Genomic DNA, 14,561 nt, shown 5'->3' with positions numbered 1-14,561 from the left:
CTGGCAACATCCTTGTAAATTTTCTCTGTACTCTTTCTAGTTTAGCAACATCTTTCCTAGCAATGAGACCAGAATTGAATGCAGTATTCCAAGGCGGCCTCACCAATGTCTTGTAAAGCTGCAAGATGATATTCTGACTCCTATACTCAGTTCTCTGACCAATGAAGTCAAATATGCCAAAGACATTCTTAATCACCATGTCTACATGTGATGCCACTTTCAAGGAGCTATGAACCTGCACCCATGGTCCCTGTGTTCAACAACATTCCTCAGGCTCTACCATTAATTCTCTTGTCATCTTCAACTGGTGCTGTGTCATTTCCATGCTTATCAGACTGTCAGAAAGATTACACCCATGACAATGCAATATCCCTCAGTATTGTGTGGAATTGTCATCTTAGTGTGCCTATAACTAAATTCTCGGTAAGGCCACAATCTCTGGATTCTCAGGATGATAAATTTCACCAGGTTGTTAGAAGTATATGAAAATTAGACAGAAACTGTAGCATGATCTTCAAATTTGAAATGATTTTTATTGCATCATGCTTAAAGAGTTACACAATGACTTTCAGTACAGTTGTACAAAAAGTACAAAAAATAAAGGATGTGCTAAATTAATAGATGAAAGTAAAGCTTCAGTTGTATTGCAGATTAATTGCAACTATTGTCGGATTACAATGGTATCAATGGGATGAGCCCATTGGAATACACAGTAGTACAGAGGAGTATAGTGTGAAAAACTCTGTACTTTACAGTGGAGTACAGTGGTCTACAGTGTGTAACAATGTGGTACAAAGGGATACAATGTGCTACAGTGTTTATAATGTTGTATCGTGCAGCATAGTAGTGTGCAGTGGGATGGAGTCACTGCGGTATAGTGCGGTTAAGAGCAGTGTGGCAGGGTATAGGTTAGTGAGATAGAGTGGAGAGGGCTCAGTGCATACAATGGAGTACAATGTGTTAGCATAAAGCATAGCTCTTCCAGAAGAAATTCTTGCAGTTTTTCCGCATTCTTGTTCCCAGTTGACGATGTTGGAATTTCATTGGAATCTCGTTATCTGGTGGAATCTCAACTTTAGAATCATCCACTTCCACAACATCCTTGTCTGCATCCGCTACCACATGTAAAAGCTGGATCATTTTGTCTTTCAGAAGGTCCTACAAGGAAACAAGTAAAGTTCGTCAGAAATTGAAATGTGAAAATTCGTCATTACTGAATTACTGGCACTACTGGCAAGGTCAGCATTTGTTACATGTCCCTAATTGCCCAAAAGCTTTTTTTTCACTGGAGCATGGAAAATTGAGGAGTGAGGGATATAGATAAGGTGAATGGCAGATGCTTTTTCCCTAGGGTGGGGAATTTCAAGACTAGGGAACTCATTTTAAAGGTGAAAGGAGGAAAATTAAAAAATACATGAGGGACAATTACTTTACACAGAGAGTGGTTTGTGTGTGGAATGAACTTCCAGAGGAAGTGCTGAATGCAGATACAGTTACAATGTTTAAAAGACATTTCGATAAGTACATGAATAAGAAATGTTTGGAGGGATATGGTCCAAATGCACTAATTTAACTTGGGAACATGGACTGGCCGGACTGAAAGGCCTGTTTTCGTGCTGTATGACTCTCTGAGCTGATTGGCTTGCTAGGCCATTTCAGATAACAGTTAAGCCTTAACCATTAAAGAGGGTATAAATAAACATGACAGGTTTTAGTTTCAAAGTCATCATTACAGGGACTTTCTTTCAAATATTTAATTTGTTCATTAAATTTAAATGCTTTCTCCTGCCACGTTGAGATTTTAATCATGTCCCCAGATCATTAGATTGGGCCTCTAGTTCATACGTTCAGTGACATTACCACAGTACTAGTACATCTCCTTATGTTGGCATGCCTTCACTATACCTGAATGAATACCCTGGTACTCTCTCCCAAACAGTGCTGTTGGTGTATCTACCACCCAAGGACTGCAGTGGTTCAAGAGGTAGCTCACCCCCACCATCTCAGCAGCAATTTAAAAAATTTTTCCTTCATGGGACATGGGTGATCCTAGCTCGGTAAGCATTTATAGCCCATTCCTAATTCCCCTAGAGAAGGATCACAACTTCTGCCTTTACCATGGAATCTAACATCCTATGAGCAATATTTTTAAAAGTGCCAATAATTTTTAAACAATGCAATCTTTTAGTGCAGTGAGTTACAATTATCTAGAGTAGGCTACCCAGAAGGGTATGGAAGGAGATTAAACTAGAACTTTTTAAGTGATTTGGATGAATATTTGAAAAGGACACATTTGCAGGTCTATGCCAGAAAAGCAGGGGTGTCAGGTTAATTGGCCAACTCTTTCAGAGAGCTAGTGCAAGCATTATGTGCTAAATTGCCACAGAAATAAAGGATTGACTCAAAAACATCACAACTACTGCTGGTCAATAATCATTTCAACACTGATGTCTGTAATTCATGTACACTGAACCTAGGCCTGTGTCTAAGGGCTGGGAATATTACAAAGCTTCTCTAAATAGTCGCGGTGAGCTGCACAGTGAGATCCCACAGTGACTCTTCATTTGATCCCATGTCAGAGGGTGGAGCAGATGCAGAGAGTTAATTAAAGCTTACAGCATCCTGATATCTCATTAAACTGTCATGGCTCATCTTCTTTATTAGCAGATGTTACAATACACTTTTATACATCCAACAGATGACAAATTGAGAGATTGAAAAATATACTATAAAACACCCAAGATTCTTTGTAACTAAACTGATCATATCTTAATGAATATAGGAATCTAGGAACAGAAGGAGGGCATACAGCTCATTCAATATGATCAAAACTGACTGAACACTTCAATTTCTTTTACTCATCCCATCTCTATAACTCTGCACACCATTCCTGATCAGAAATCTATTAATCTCTACCTTAAACATACTCAAAGCCATTTGTGGTAGAGAATTCAAAATGCTCACAACACTCTAAGTAAAAGAAATCTTCTCAGCTCAGGCCTAGATGGCATCCCACTTATTTTTAAACTGTGTCGGTTGGTTCTAGACTCCCCAACTAGGGGAAACATCATACCTTGTCTAGTCCTTCAAGTTTTTTTGTAGGTGTCAATGAGATCATCTTTCATTCTTTGAAACTCATGAATACAGTCCCAGTTTGCCTAACCTGTTATCCCAGGAACAAGTCGGCTGAACATTTGCTGCATTCCCTCTATGGCAGTGGTGACCAAAGGTTTTAAATGCAAAATCATTTTATGAATTTAAGTGCAAGCCTGGATCTATCCTCAGAAAGTACGGAATAAATAGTTTATTTTTAATGCCACATAAATCTAAAACTAAGTTATAGAAGTTTTTATTTTATCCTCTATTCAGTGTGTCTCAGTGTGATACCTGTGACTGCACATTATCTGCCAATGCCTAGAAGACTATTGTACACAGCCCATCAAATAGGTATGTGATGTGGGTGCAATACTTAGAGGACTTAATTATCTTCAGTTGGGATTAATGCTATCTCACAGAGGTCATAGAATTGTTATGAAGACATGGGTGTACTGTGCCTTTGAGGGAATTTAAAGCAACAGAATTACCTGATAGAACCAAGTGTTCTGAAAAAGAAATCATGTAACATTTGGTCAAACAATTCGATTAGCTGGTTGCCTGGAAACAACAAAACAGATTTGAATTAGCCCTATCAGTTTAAAGTATACCCTGAAAAATGCCAAACTCCAATCCAGTTTGAATTTAATATATTGATAATCTTAAAAGCCAATGACACAATCCGATGCTTTGTGTATATAAGACCAGGAAAATTGAACAGTTAAGTGGAGAACTGCCAAGCCACCAGCATGTAAAAAGACTGCCCGAAAAATAGCTCTCTTAAAGGTACCTTTAACAATCAGTAACCTGTGAAGCAGAATCCTCAAGAAGAAGACTGAAATACAGAGAAGAACCGATAGCTGCCTGGTTTTGAGATGAGAAGCTTTGTTTTATAAATCACAATTGGGACGTTTGTTGGGCTAGTATCATAGAAGGGAAGGTAAAAGATAGGTTAGAGGAAGGAGTTGTACATAGTTGTTAGTTAATTATTCTCTTTTATACTTTAAGAAAGAAAGTTATTAATTTTTATTTTAGCTAGTTCTTGGCTTATAGAATTTTCATAGGTTACTGCACAGGATAAATCTTTTCTGTGTTGCTGGTTTTAAATTAAGCAGGACAGTTTACCCCATGTCATAACAGAATCCATACAATGTGGAAGCAGGCCATTCAGCTCACTGAGTCCACAATACCAGTCTGAAGAGCATCCCACCCAGATCACTGCATGTTTTTCATATGGCTAGTCCACCTAGCCTGCGTATTATTGGACTATGGGATGACACCAGAGCACCAGGAGGAAACCCATGCAGACACAATGAGAATGTGCAAACCACGGTTAATTACGCGAGGGTGGAATCAAACATGGGTTCCTGTCTCTGTGAGATAGCAATTCTAACCACTGACCCACTATGCCGGAGTCAAAATAAACTTTCACTTTAAAAGCACTAGATGATTGGACTGATTATTTTCACTGCTTATGAGTCCCCAAAAATAGTTTTTCCTTAATCTTACATTCAGCTCATTATCATTTTGTATTGTAATTCTATCCATTTTAACTCCACGGCTTTATAATTCAACACCTGATGGAACAGCTAGCCAACACACCAATGTCAACTTGAAGGAATGGATTTGAGAAATACATGACAATTTGTTCCATCATATTTCATTCCAAACTCACAATGTTTTGCAGCATTTTAATTTTAATTGGGAGGACCACAGACCTAGTTTCAGTTTGAATACATTCACAGCACTGATCACATGTTGCTAAGTCTCTGTCCTTTCCCTGCAGTTCACAGTTCAGCTTGCTCAGTTTTGACCTTTTGTCTGTAAGGAACCTGAAGTGAGCAATATCTGTCAGCTCACTGCACATTTCATTCCTTAAGTTAAGAAAAGTGGTGATTTCAAGCATCAGATCAAAAAAAAATCATTGCAGGAATTAACTACCTCACTTCAACATGAAGGAATAGTTCACAATAGAGAACATCAAATTAACTGAGTAACAACTAAGGCCACACAATATAAGAACGCAATTCTTATTTGTTCTTATTTCATGCCACTCAGCCCATCAAGTCTGCTCTGACATTCAATGATATCATGGCTGGTCTGATAATCCTCAACTGCCCTTTCCTGCCTTTTTATTATAGGACTTGATTCCTTTAAAGATTAAAATCTCTATCTCTCAGCCTTGAAAATATCTAATAACCCAGCCTCAACTCCTATATGTGGTAAAGAATTCCACAGGCTTGTAACCTTCTGAGATAAGAATTTCCTCCTCATGTCTGTCCTGAATGTAAACCCCCTATTCTGAGGTTATGTCCTCAGGTCAGAGATTCTCCCATATGGAGAAAGAGCCTTTCTGCATCCATCCCGGCAAGTCCCCAAAGAATCTTGCATGTTTAAGCGAGGTCACCTCTCATTCTTCCATATTCTAATGAGTATAGACCCAATCTACTCAACCTTTCCTCACAAGGACTTAAAACAAGTGGTGTTGAATGGTTCTTGCTTGAATTGAGTTTACAATCTTAACAACAACTTTCATTGTGGGAGAAAAGTTCATAACGTTACTCGCTACTGCTTGCTGGTGGGTTATCCAGTAACAATTGAGAAAAGAAGGGAAATTGGGATCAATTATGCAAACTGAAATAAAGTTCATATTTGTACCAAGCGCGGTTGATGCACCATCAGTTGTGATAGAAATTATTTTCTTAATTGGAATTTTTTTCTCAAGCATGAACTTGAGAATTTAATGTGGATATCATCATCTCTTGTTTTCTCCTTAAGGGGAAGAAGGATGAAAAGATGCTCTTTATTTGTTGTGCCCTTAATCATCTTGCACACAAAAAGAATTAGCCGGGCTGTGTCAATCATATCAGTGGTTTCATTGAACTGCAGTGAGAAGCATTCACAGTCTTTCAGGTCCTGCTGAGGTTGCTGAAAAATGTCTTTGGTCAAAGACTCTTCTTGCTATTGCAGAAACACCAAGTAACACGCATTGTGTTGCAAGTATTATTAATTCATTTTCATCATATCTTTGAATAAAGAGGCAATAGACCCAGTCATTACTTCTTCGACTACTTCACCATCTGTGAAATATGTTTGTTTCTTTTTAGATGCTCCAGGTTCATCACTCATCATTATTACTTCACCTTGTAGTTGTACTGTCACTCTGTCACTGATCACACTGCAGGTTGAGCTCAGAATCCACATTTTTGGAATATCCAAAAGGTTGCTAGCACTTTACAAAGTTGGAGCCATGCGAGGAGACTATAGGATTGCAATTTGTTTTGGGTGGCCCTGAGCAGCTTGCATTGGATAATGGATGTGGGGCACAATACCATTTTCCATAATATTTCTTCACCCTGCACAAACCTATTAGATAAGCAGGTGAAGGAAAAATGTTGCAGTTCTATAGAGAACAGAGAAACGTGACTAGCTGAGCTGCTCTTGCTGAAGTCTACATGGACATAATAGGTTCAATAACCTCTCATGTTTCTAGCACTGTAAAACACCAGTTTCATACATCAGTCCTACAGTATGTCTTATTCTTTTGTTTTCATTATCATAAGAAAACTGGGCTGAACTAAGTAAAAATGCAATAAGTTGGCAAAGCCTGCTAAGAGCAAACATTCTTGTCCAGCCCGATAGCTTCTAGAAGCAGCAGTCATGCAGCAAGGGAAGGTGGTTGATGAGAGAGACTGCCAGAGTCAATGCAATGAACTAGTCAATTGTGATCTACATGTTGGAGATCATGGTTCTATTCAATAATGTATTTACTGGCAAAAGGTGAGCAAAATTGCATATAATTCTCCTGGTGCAGCTTTACCAAGCTCTTGAATAATTGAAACAAGATTTCACTACTCCTGTACTCAAATCCTCTTGCAATAGAGGCTAACATTCCATTAGCCTCCCAATTACTCGCCTCGCCTGCATGTTAGCCTTCAGTAACTTATTGACAAGCACATCCATGCCTGTCTGTGCATCAGTACATTCCACATCTGTGCATCCTGTCAGGGTTCAAACCTCACATTTTTTCCACATTACATTCTATCTGCATGCACTTACCCAATCACTAAGCCAGTCCAAAACCTCCTGAAGCTGTTTTACAGCTTCTTGAAAGCACACATTCTTTTACATGTCATGTGATGTACAGTAAACTTGCCTCGTGCAAATGGCCTTCCACGTTACCACAATGATTCTATGCCTCTCTGATACATTGTAAACAGGTGAAATATGAGTCATAAACCTCAGAGATCAGTTGCTGAAAAGGTTGTTCACAGAGAACAGAGAGCAGATGTTTAAATTAATGCTTTCAGTGGTGTTGAATGTAAAAGATGGGCTATAATTTTCACACACATTTCAGGGCATACACTATGCAGAGTGTGTATGTTGCAGGGTGCACACATAGCAGAATAAAAAATGTAAAAATGAAAGGTGCACAGAACCAACTTAATACAGCACAACCCTTGCTTTGGGTAAAGGAGGAAAATATTCATGAACTCATTTATTGGGTTACTTCAGTGCAGTGAATAGAGTATTCTAAATTGTTAGAAGTACAAGTGAATCACTGTTTCAACTCAAAAAAGTGCTTTGATTCAGAGTATGACCAAAAAAATCAAATATTTGCTTTAATTGGTCCAGCAGTTGAGTGACTAAGAACAGCTTTGACATTTATTTCTTCAATTTATTTACCAAATACTTCAGTAAGTGGACAGAGCTGAATAAATGGCACTTGACATATGCGCAGACTGAATGCTGACATTTCACTTTCCCAACGATCACTAGCTGCTCCAGATAGCATATATACAAGGTGAGAACTCAATGGTCTTTGTTTCTTACTTTGTTGTGCTGTAATTATTTCTTTTCAAATGGATGGAGCTCTACAGTGCCAGTCCTCCAGGAGTTGGGAATCGGGCATTGCTCTTCATCATAAATATGAATGCGTTTGTCAAGGTATACAAGGGTCACTGGGTAAGAAACATTAACTGTGCTTTCTGTCTATGGATGCTGCCAGTCCTGCTGAATTTTTCCAGCAATTACTCTTTTTCTTTCAGATTTCAGAGTTCTTTGTTTTATTTAAGGGTATTCAAGGCAGCATTTCAAAAGTGTATAGGTGACATAACATTCCAAAATGTAGCGAACACTAAGGAGAAGTTTGAACACATTGAGGAAATGGCCAGACGGATGACAGACAAGTGCACTTTAACAAGAAGAGGTGTGAAATAATTTGGCAGGACAGACAAGGAGGATAATATAAAACAAATTATACAATTTCAGCTGCACAAACTCCAGTGGATGTAGGTACATAAAAGTTGGGAGAAGGCAAGGCAATTTGAGATGGCTAAGAAGAAAACATAAAGTTTCCCTTTGCCTTATCAAAAGGGAAACAAGAGTATAAAACACTTTAAACTTTATAAAATATTAGTTAGGCCTCAGCTGGAGTATTGCATTATTCTTAGGAATGATAGTAAGTTTTTGGAGACAGGTTTACTTAAACACATCAAGGGATCAAGGACATCGTTGTGTGGAGGTACAAGAGAAATTGACATAATTTTTAAACAAATTTAACAGGAGATCTATTTGTCCTTCCAGGGAGTGATGCGTTTTTGGAATTCTCTTCCTGAAAAGATTTTGGAAATAATGTGCTTGAATATTTTTAAAAGCAGTGATGGATCGATACATCATAGAATCCCTACAGTGCACAAGCAGGCCATTCAGCCCATCAAATTCACACTGACCCTCCAAAGACCATCTCACCCAGACCCACTCTCTACCCTACAACTCTTCACTTCCCATGGCCAATACACCTGGCCTGCACATCCCCGGACAATATTGGCAATCTGACATGGTCAATCCACCTAATCTGTACATCTTTGGAATGTGGAAGGAAACCAATGCAGACACAGGGACAATGTGCACACTCCACACAGATAGTTGCCCAAGGAATTCATGGCACCAAGTCCACAAGGCCCATGGTGACTTTTTTTATACAATCTTTCATTCTTCAGTTCACTAATAATGCAACTGATCTGCACAGCACCAGTGTAATGGAAGCATGTGGCAGGAGAGCTCAAAGTGATTGCTGCTATCACGGCTGCTAGGACCTTGCAAAATTCATGTAGCCAGCATGATATTGAAACACCAGCTGCACACCATTAAAGATGTTGCAGGTAAAGTATGGCCCTGTCACTTCAGTCCTTCACTATTACTCTGAAGGAAATGACCCTTATAGGCAGGTTCAGTCATTGCTCCAGCAACAGGGACTGGGAGATGTTGGTGGAAAGGGTGGTGGGGAGAAGAGCAGAGTAATATCCGATTGAGTGGCAAAGGAGGCCAAACCACTAATTACACCCAACCTGGATTGAGATAGCAGCCCAGCTCAGTTCTGTGTCCAGAGTTTCATGATCCTCTATGATCCACAAAGGTAAGTGCCATGCCTTCCTGCTGTTAACTCCCACTCCCAGGGACATCACTCACCCTAACTCTGCCCCTGTGCACACATCTCACCTACAGTTCTAACTACTTTGAAACATCCTGACTATTCAGTGGTTCGCACCTACTTCATTTTCTGAAACTGCCAACACTCCATGCCCTCTGCCCTTCCAACTCATTCACTGGAGACACCTGTCCTGAACCTGCATTGCTGCTAACTGTTCTTCCATCTACTTCCATTGGGCTCAATTCCCTCCCTTTGTCACAACATCAAGAATCTGACTTATTCCATTTTTAATTTATTTTCCCAACTTTCTCACCAATGTTCTGAAGTGGAGAGGAACATATATTGCTTTAAGTTTGGTTTGTGTTTCAATACTGTGTAGATTAAGAAGGAAAGGACACTAGTTTAATTTTCATCTAGTTCTGGACGTGGTTAGAGTTGTCTAAAAATACATTTACATGCATTTATATGAGGTCTTTAAATAGTTTAACACTTTTAAAAAAAAGGTCGAAGACAGGAAACTAAATGTGCACTGTTGTCTAGCAACAAGCTATCTTATGACATATGGAAACAGACACAGAAACCAGTTATTTTAGATAGACAGAACCATTCTGAAGGTCAGTGAGTGTGTAAGTTTCTTTCCAAAGAGGTGGGTCATTTGGAGAGAAAAGACTTTTAATATTAGCAGTGCAGTTTATCAATTTCCAAAACAGTCGGAACAGCAGGCAAGATGTGACTTGGAAGATAGAAAGAGAAAAGCTCCAGAAACAAACTTTAAGGTGTCAGAGAGAAATACATCCAACAAAGCTTTTGAATACATGAGTTTAAGCAACATACACTACAAAGTAAGTGAGTTGTGATAGCAATTTGTTTAAGGGTCTCATTAACTGAAGAAGATGGTATCAAATAAATATAGATGATTGCTGAAAACAATAACAAGTTCAGCCATGTCTCATCAGCAAGAAACTTTAAAGTGGACCCTTAAAGGTGACCCTTCACAAGCTAATCCACATCATTACATTGTTGATAATGCATCAGCAATGGCATTACCTTTTTCAGCAAAATGAACATGTTTTATGCGATGAAGTGCATTAGCAAACACCACCACAACAGCTTAAAATTTTAGATTTTTAATCTTCCCTTCAAGGACCAAATGATTGTCATAGAATCCCTGCAATGTGAAAACAGGCCATTTGGCCCATCAAGTCCACACCAACCCTCCAAAGCACATCCCACCCAGCCCCTTACCCCATCCCCAAAACTCCAAATTTCCTATGGCTAATCCACCTAGCCTGCACATTTCTGGACACTACATGTAATTTAGCACAGCCAATCCACCAAGCCTGCACATCTTTGGACTGTGGAAGAAATCGAGAGTACCTGGAAGGAATCCACAGAATCATAGGGAGAATGTGCAAGCTCCACACAGACAGTCTCCTAAAGATGGATTCGAACCTGGATCCCTGGCATTGTGAAGTAGCAGTGCTAGCCATTGAGACATTTGCCATATTCTGACATTTGTTTAATGCTCATGATTGACATAAGCCTTCAAAGTTTAAGAAAAAGTGTAACAATGCTGCTCCTGCTGCTCCTTTAACAAGGTTACACTGTCTTTGGCGTTTCTTTGTTCAGAGAGGTTGTACAAGGCACAGACTCCAAAAAACTCTTGGAATGAAGGGTTTCAGGATCAGTTTGATAATACCTAACAGATACTGCCTCAGACAGAAGGCTTTCAAGTAAAAAAAAGTGTTCAATTAAAGGGGAGTGGCCAGTTCTCCCAGCTTAGCTTTTCTTTGGTTTGGTTTGGTTTTAAGCAGTAGTGTGAAAAAAGCTGCTGGACCCATAGAAGCAAGTCCAGGCTGGTACTCTCTCTCTCTCACCTCTCTCCTGTAAGTGCCTGTATTTGATACTACCTTTTGTGCCAAGGGGTGTTTATGGGATTGTTGCAATTACTTGGAATATCATCATTAAATTGGGATAATCTGTTGGGTTTTGGATAGGTCAAGTCATTCTGTTCTCTTTTGTTTATGATTCATTTAGTAGTCTTGTAAATAAATTCTGTTTTGGTTAAAACTAAATGGTTAGGCCAGTTGCATCTCTCCTGGAATATCCATGTTACACCTGCTTAAAACAACTTGCAAAGTTAGGGCCTGGGCTATTATCTTGAAATATTTTGAGGGGGGTCTGACCTGGTCCATAACAAGAGTATAAATCTCAGAGTTTCTTTGCCTACAAAAAATATTTCTTTTGATGCTGATTCAATTTATTAGAAAAACACTGTTCTGGCTTCTCTGTTATTGATTCATCTTCTTGCAATATGTCTGCACCTATCTCCAAGTCACTAAAATTGCAGTAGTAATCAGTGACCAACAAAAGGTCATTTGTTTGAATTGCTTCCAGGTCTCAGAAGCTGCTGGTATTCCTTTGACCATATTACCATTTCCTGTTTTTGCAATACATCTAACAATGGGCCAGCTATCATGCTAAAATTGGACAAATAAGTTTGCTGGAAAACCCACATTCCCCAAAATCTCATGAGTTCCATTTTAGTTGTAGGAATAGGGAATTCTATCAAAACTATCAAATTCTGTCATTGGTAACACTATATTGCATCCTGTGTAAGTTGTCCATGCTTTCATTAACCTGCTCTTGGCAAGATGTATTGTTAAATTGGCTAACATAATTGTGCAAATAAGGCTGTCAATACTATTGTGTTCTTCCAAAGTTTTTTTGTAAGTTAAGGCATCATAATCCAAGTACAAACTTTTGCATGAATTCAGACTTGATTTATGGGTTTTGGAACATTGCTAGACCATTTTCAAACCTAAAAGATTAGATTAACATCGACATATATATCCATTTGGTGAAACAAAAGCTGATATCTCTTTTGTTTTTAGTTATTCTTGCCAATACCCTTTCAATAGAACAGACTTAGACAAGAATGGGGCACATCCAACTTTAACTATGAGAGCACAGTCCTAATAACCCTGTCCAAAAACAGTCTTTCAGTATTGGCAAATCCAGCAGTAGGAGGCTCATTTTGTGAATTATGTACATCTGTTTCTACCTCATTCTCACTCTCTTATTCATCCTTCATTACCCCACATCTGACATGCTTGCACTTTCTTATCATTAACTCTATACTGATATTATATTAATATGTTATTAAATGGCTTAACTGATTTGGAGAATCTACCAAGTAATTTACTTTTTTCATCCTCATAGTTACCTTGTATGGACCATTGAATATTATGTACAGGTAACAATGCTAACACTTCATCTTGTGTTTGAATTCTTCTGTTCTTAACACGCCTATATGCCTATTCTCTCATCTTTGTCAATGAAGTTTTTAAATGTTACTGTGCTACTGTGCATGCTGCTGTGAGTCTTTCCATAAACATGGATACATCATCTAACATACAGCATTTATCTTTCTGTCCTAAAAAAAACCCTTTATTGATTTCAATAGACCTCTTGTATTATGGCCATATGTTAATTCACATGGGCAAATCTTAATCATTCACGTGATGAATTTCTGACAGCAAACAAAAGAAAAATCCAGACCTTTATCCCAGTCTTGAGGATATTCATGACATGAATTATTCATTACCTTGAAGGTCTGATGTTATTCCTCTGGCTTTGCAGATGATATGCTATTGACTTCAAATGTTTTATAACCAACTGATGCATAGTATCCTGAATACTTGGAAGTCTGAAATTGGAAGCTTATTCTGACTATATTTCTACTGGTAGTCCAAAGTGAATGAAAGGATTGAGTTATGTTTTCCATTTTAGCTGTGTAAGGAAAAGCCAGGGAACTACAGACCAGTGAACCTTACATCAGTGGTGCATAACCTATTGGCAAGGGTTTTGAGGGACAAGATTTACACACATTTGGAAATTCAAAAGCTGGTTAGGGACAGTCAACATGGCTTTGTTGAGTTTTTGAAGAGGTGACAACGAAGATTGATGAAAACTGAGTGTTAGACGTTGTCTGTATGGATTCAGTAAAGCTTTGACAAGGTTTCACATGGTAGATTTGTTAGAAACATTTGATGACGTGGGATCTGGGGAAGCTATTCAATTATATTCAAAAATTACTTGAAAGTAAGAGGCAGAGGGTGGTGGTTGGGGGTTGCTTTTTGGACTGGGGGCCTGTGACTCATAGTGTACCACAAGGATCAGTGCTGAGTCCATTGTTTTTTTGTCATGTATACACCTGAAATGGATACAAACAGAAATATTTTGCAGAACTATGAGCAAAAGTTTAGGAATAGCACGACAGTTGGAATATTTCTTACCTGATCCATGGATGTCTCGAGGATTTCTCGATACCTGTCGGCTGTGGAAGCGGCGCCCCCATTCAGCACTGCCAAGGCGATGGAGAGCAGGGCGAGGGTGCAGTGAACTCGGTTGCACCACATCACTGCACAGAGCGAAGAAGCGCAGGTTGAAATGTCCGGTGTTTCAGCACTGGTGATGTGGACAGCTCCAGTCCATCTGGCTTTTTAAAACCGGGCTCTTAGCGCGATCGTACGTCAGGAGGTGATGTCCCAGAAATTTTCCATTTATCGATAAATCATTTCTCTGTCTCATTAGCATCAATTACTTAAACTCATGGAAAATATTAACCTAATAACAGCAACTTCCGAACTGTGCTTCTGTGGCACGGTTTTCCATAAAACCTCGAAAATTTGAAGGCAATTTGATATCTGGGACAAGTGTACCAAACAAATAACACTATGGCCCAAATCGTGTTATGATAACAGTTGAGATATAACTGCCTCGCTTTGGTTAGGTACATGTTGTACCTAGTAAGTCCTAGTGTAGTTTCTTAAGCACTGCATATGTCTTACTATCTTACCAAAGGAAAGTTACAATGGGCAAACCAGGAAATGTTGATATTGCTCTGTATATTGCTGAAAAAGAAACATGATGTCAAAGATTTTTAACATGTGCATTTAGATTTCTGTGGTTCCATGTGCTACAAGAGTAGCCTTATTGGCAAGCTCATAAACAGGGTCTGAGCGCTTTGTTC

The 14,561-nt window shown here is 38.9% G+C and overlaps 1 protein-coding gene across 1 annotated transcript; it reads right to left on the bottom strand.

Annotated features, from left to right (window-relative positions):
• Window positions 1-960: 960 nt before the first annotated feature.
• On the bottom strand, window positions 961-13,947 carry LOC140478643 (somatostatin-1A-like). Its single transcript, XM_072571859.1, has 2 exons — window positions 13,825-13,947; window positions 961-1,158 (listed from the first exon to the last, which is right to left on the bottom strand). Exons 1-2 carry the CDS (start codon window positions 13,945-13,947, stop codon window positions 961-963), a joined length of 321 nt encoding a protein of 106 aa, XP_072427960.1.
• Between the last annotated feature and the right edge of the window lie 614 nt (window positions 13,948-14,561).

The sequence above is a fragment of the Chiloscyllium punctatum genome, chromosome 6 (assembly GCF_047496795.1).
Source record: "Chiloscyllium punctatum isolate Juve2018m chromosome 6, sChiPun1.3, whole genome shotgun sequence".
In the NCBI taxonomy this organism is placed as follows: Eukaryota; Metazoa; Chordata; class Chondrichthyes; order Orectolobiformes; family Hemiscylliidae; genus Chiloscyllium; species Chiloscyllium punctatum.
Note: the sequence above shows the minus strand (reverse complement) of the source record. Positions and strands in the feature narration are given on the sequence as shown.

Bases quoted from the DNA above. Each gene is read 5' to 3' on its own strand.
- LOC140478643 (XM_072571859.1), bottom strand. From the start codon at position 13,947: ATGTGGTGCAACCGAGTTCACTGCACCCTCGCCCTGCTCTCCATCGCC. The intron at 1,159-13,824 runs GTAAGAAATATT...GTTTCCTTGTAG, and splicing joins TCGAGACATCCATGGATCAG to GACCTTCTGAAAGACAAAAT.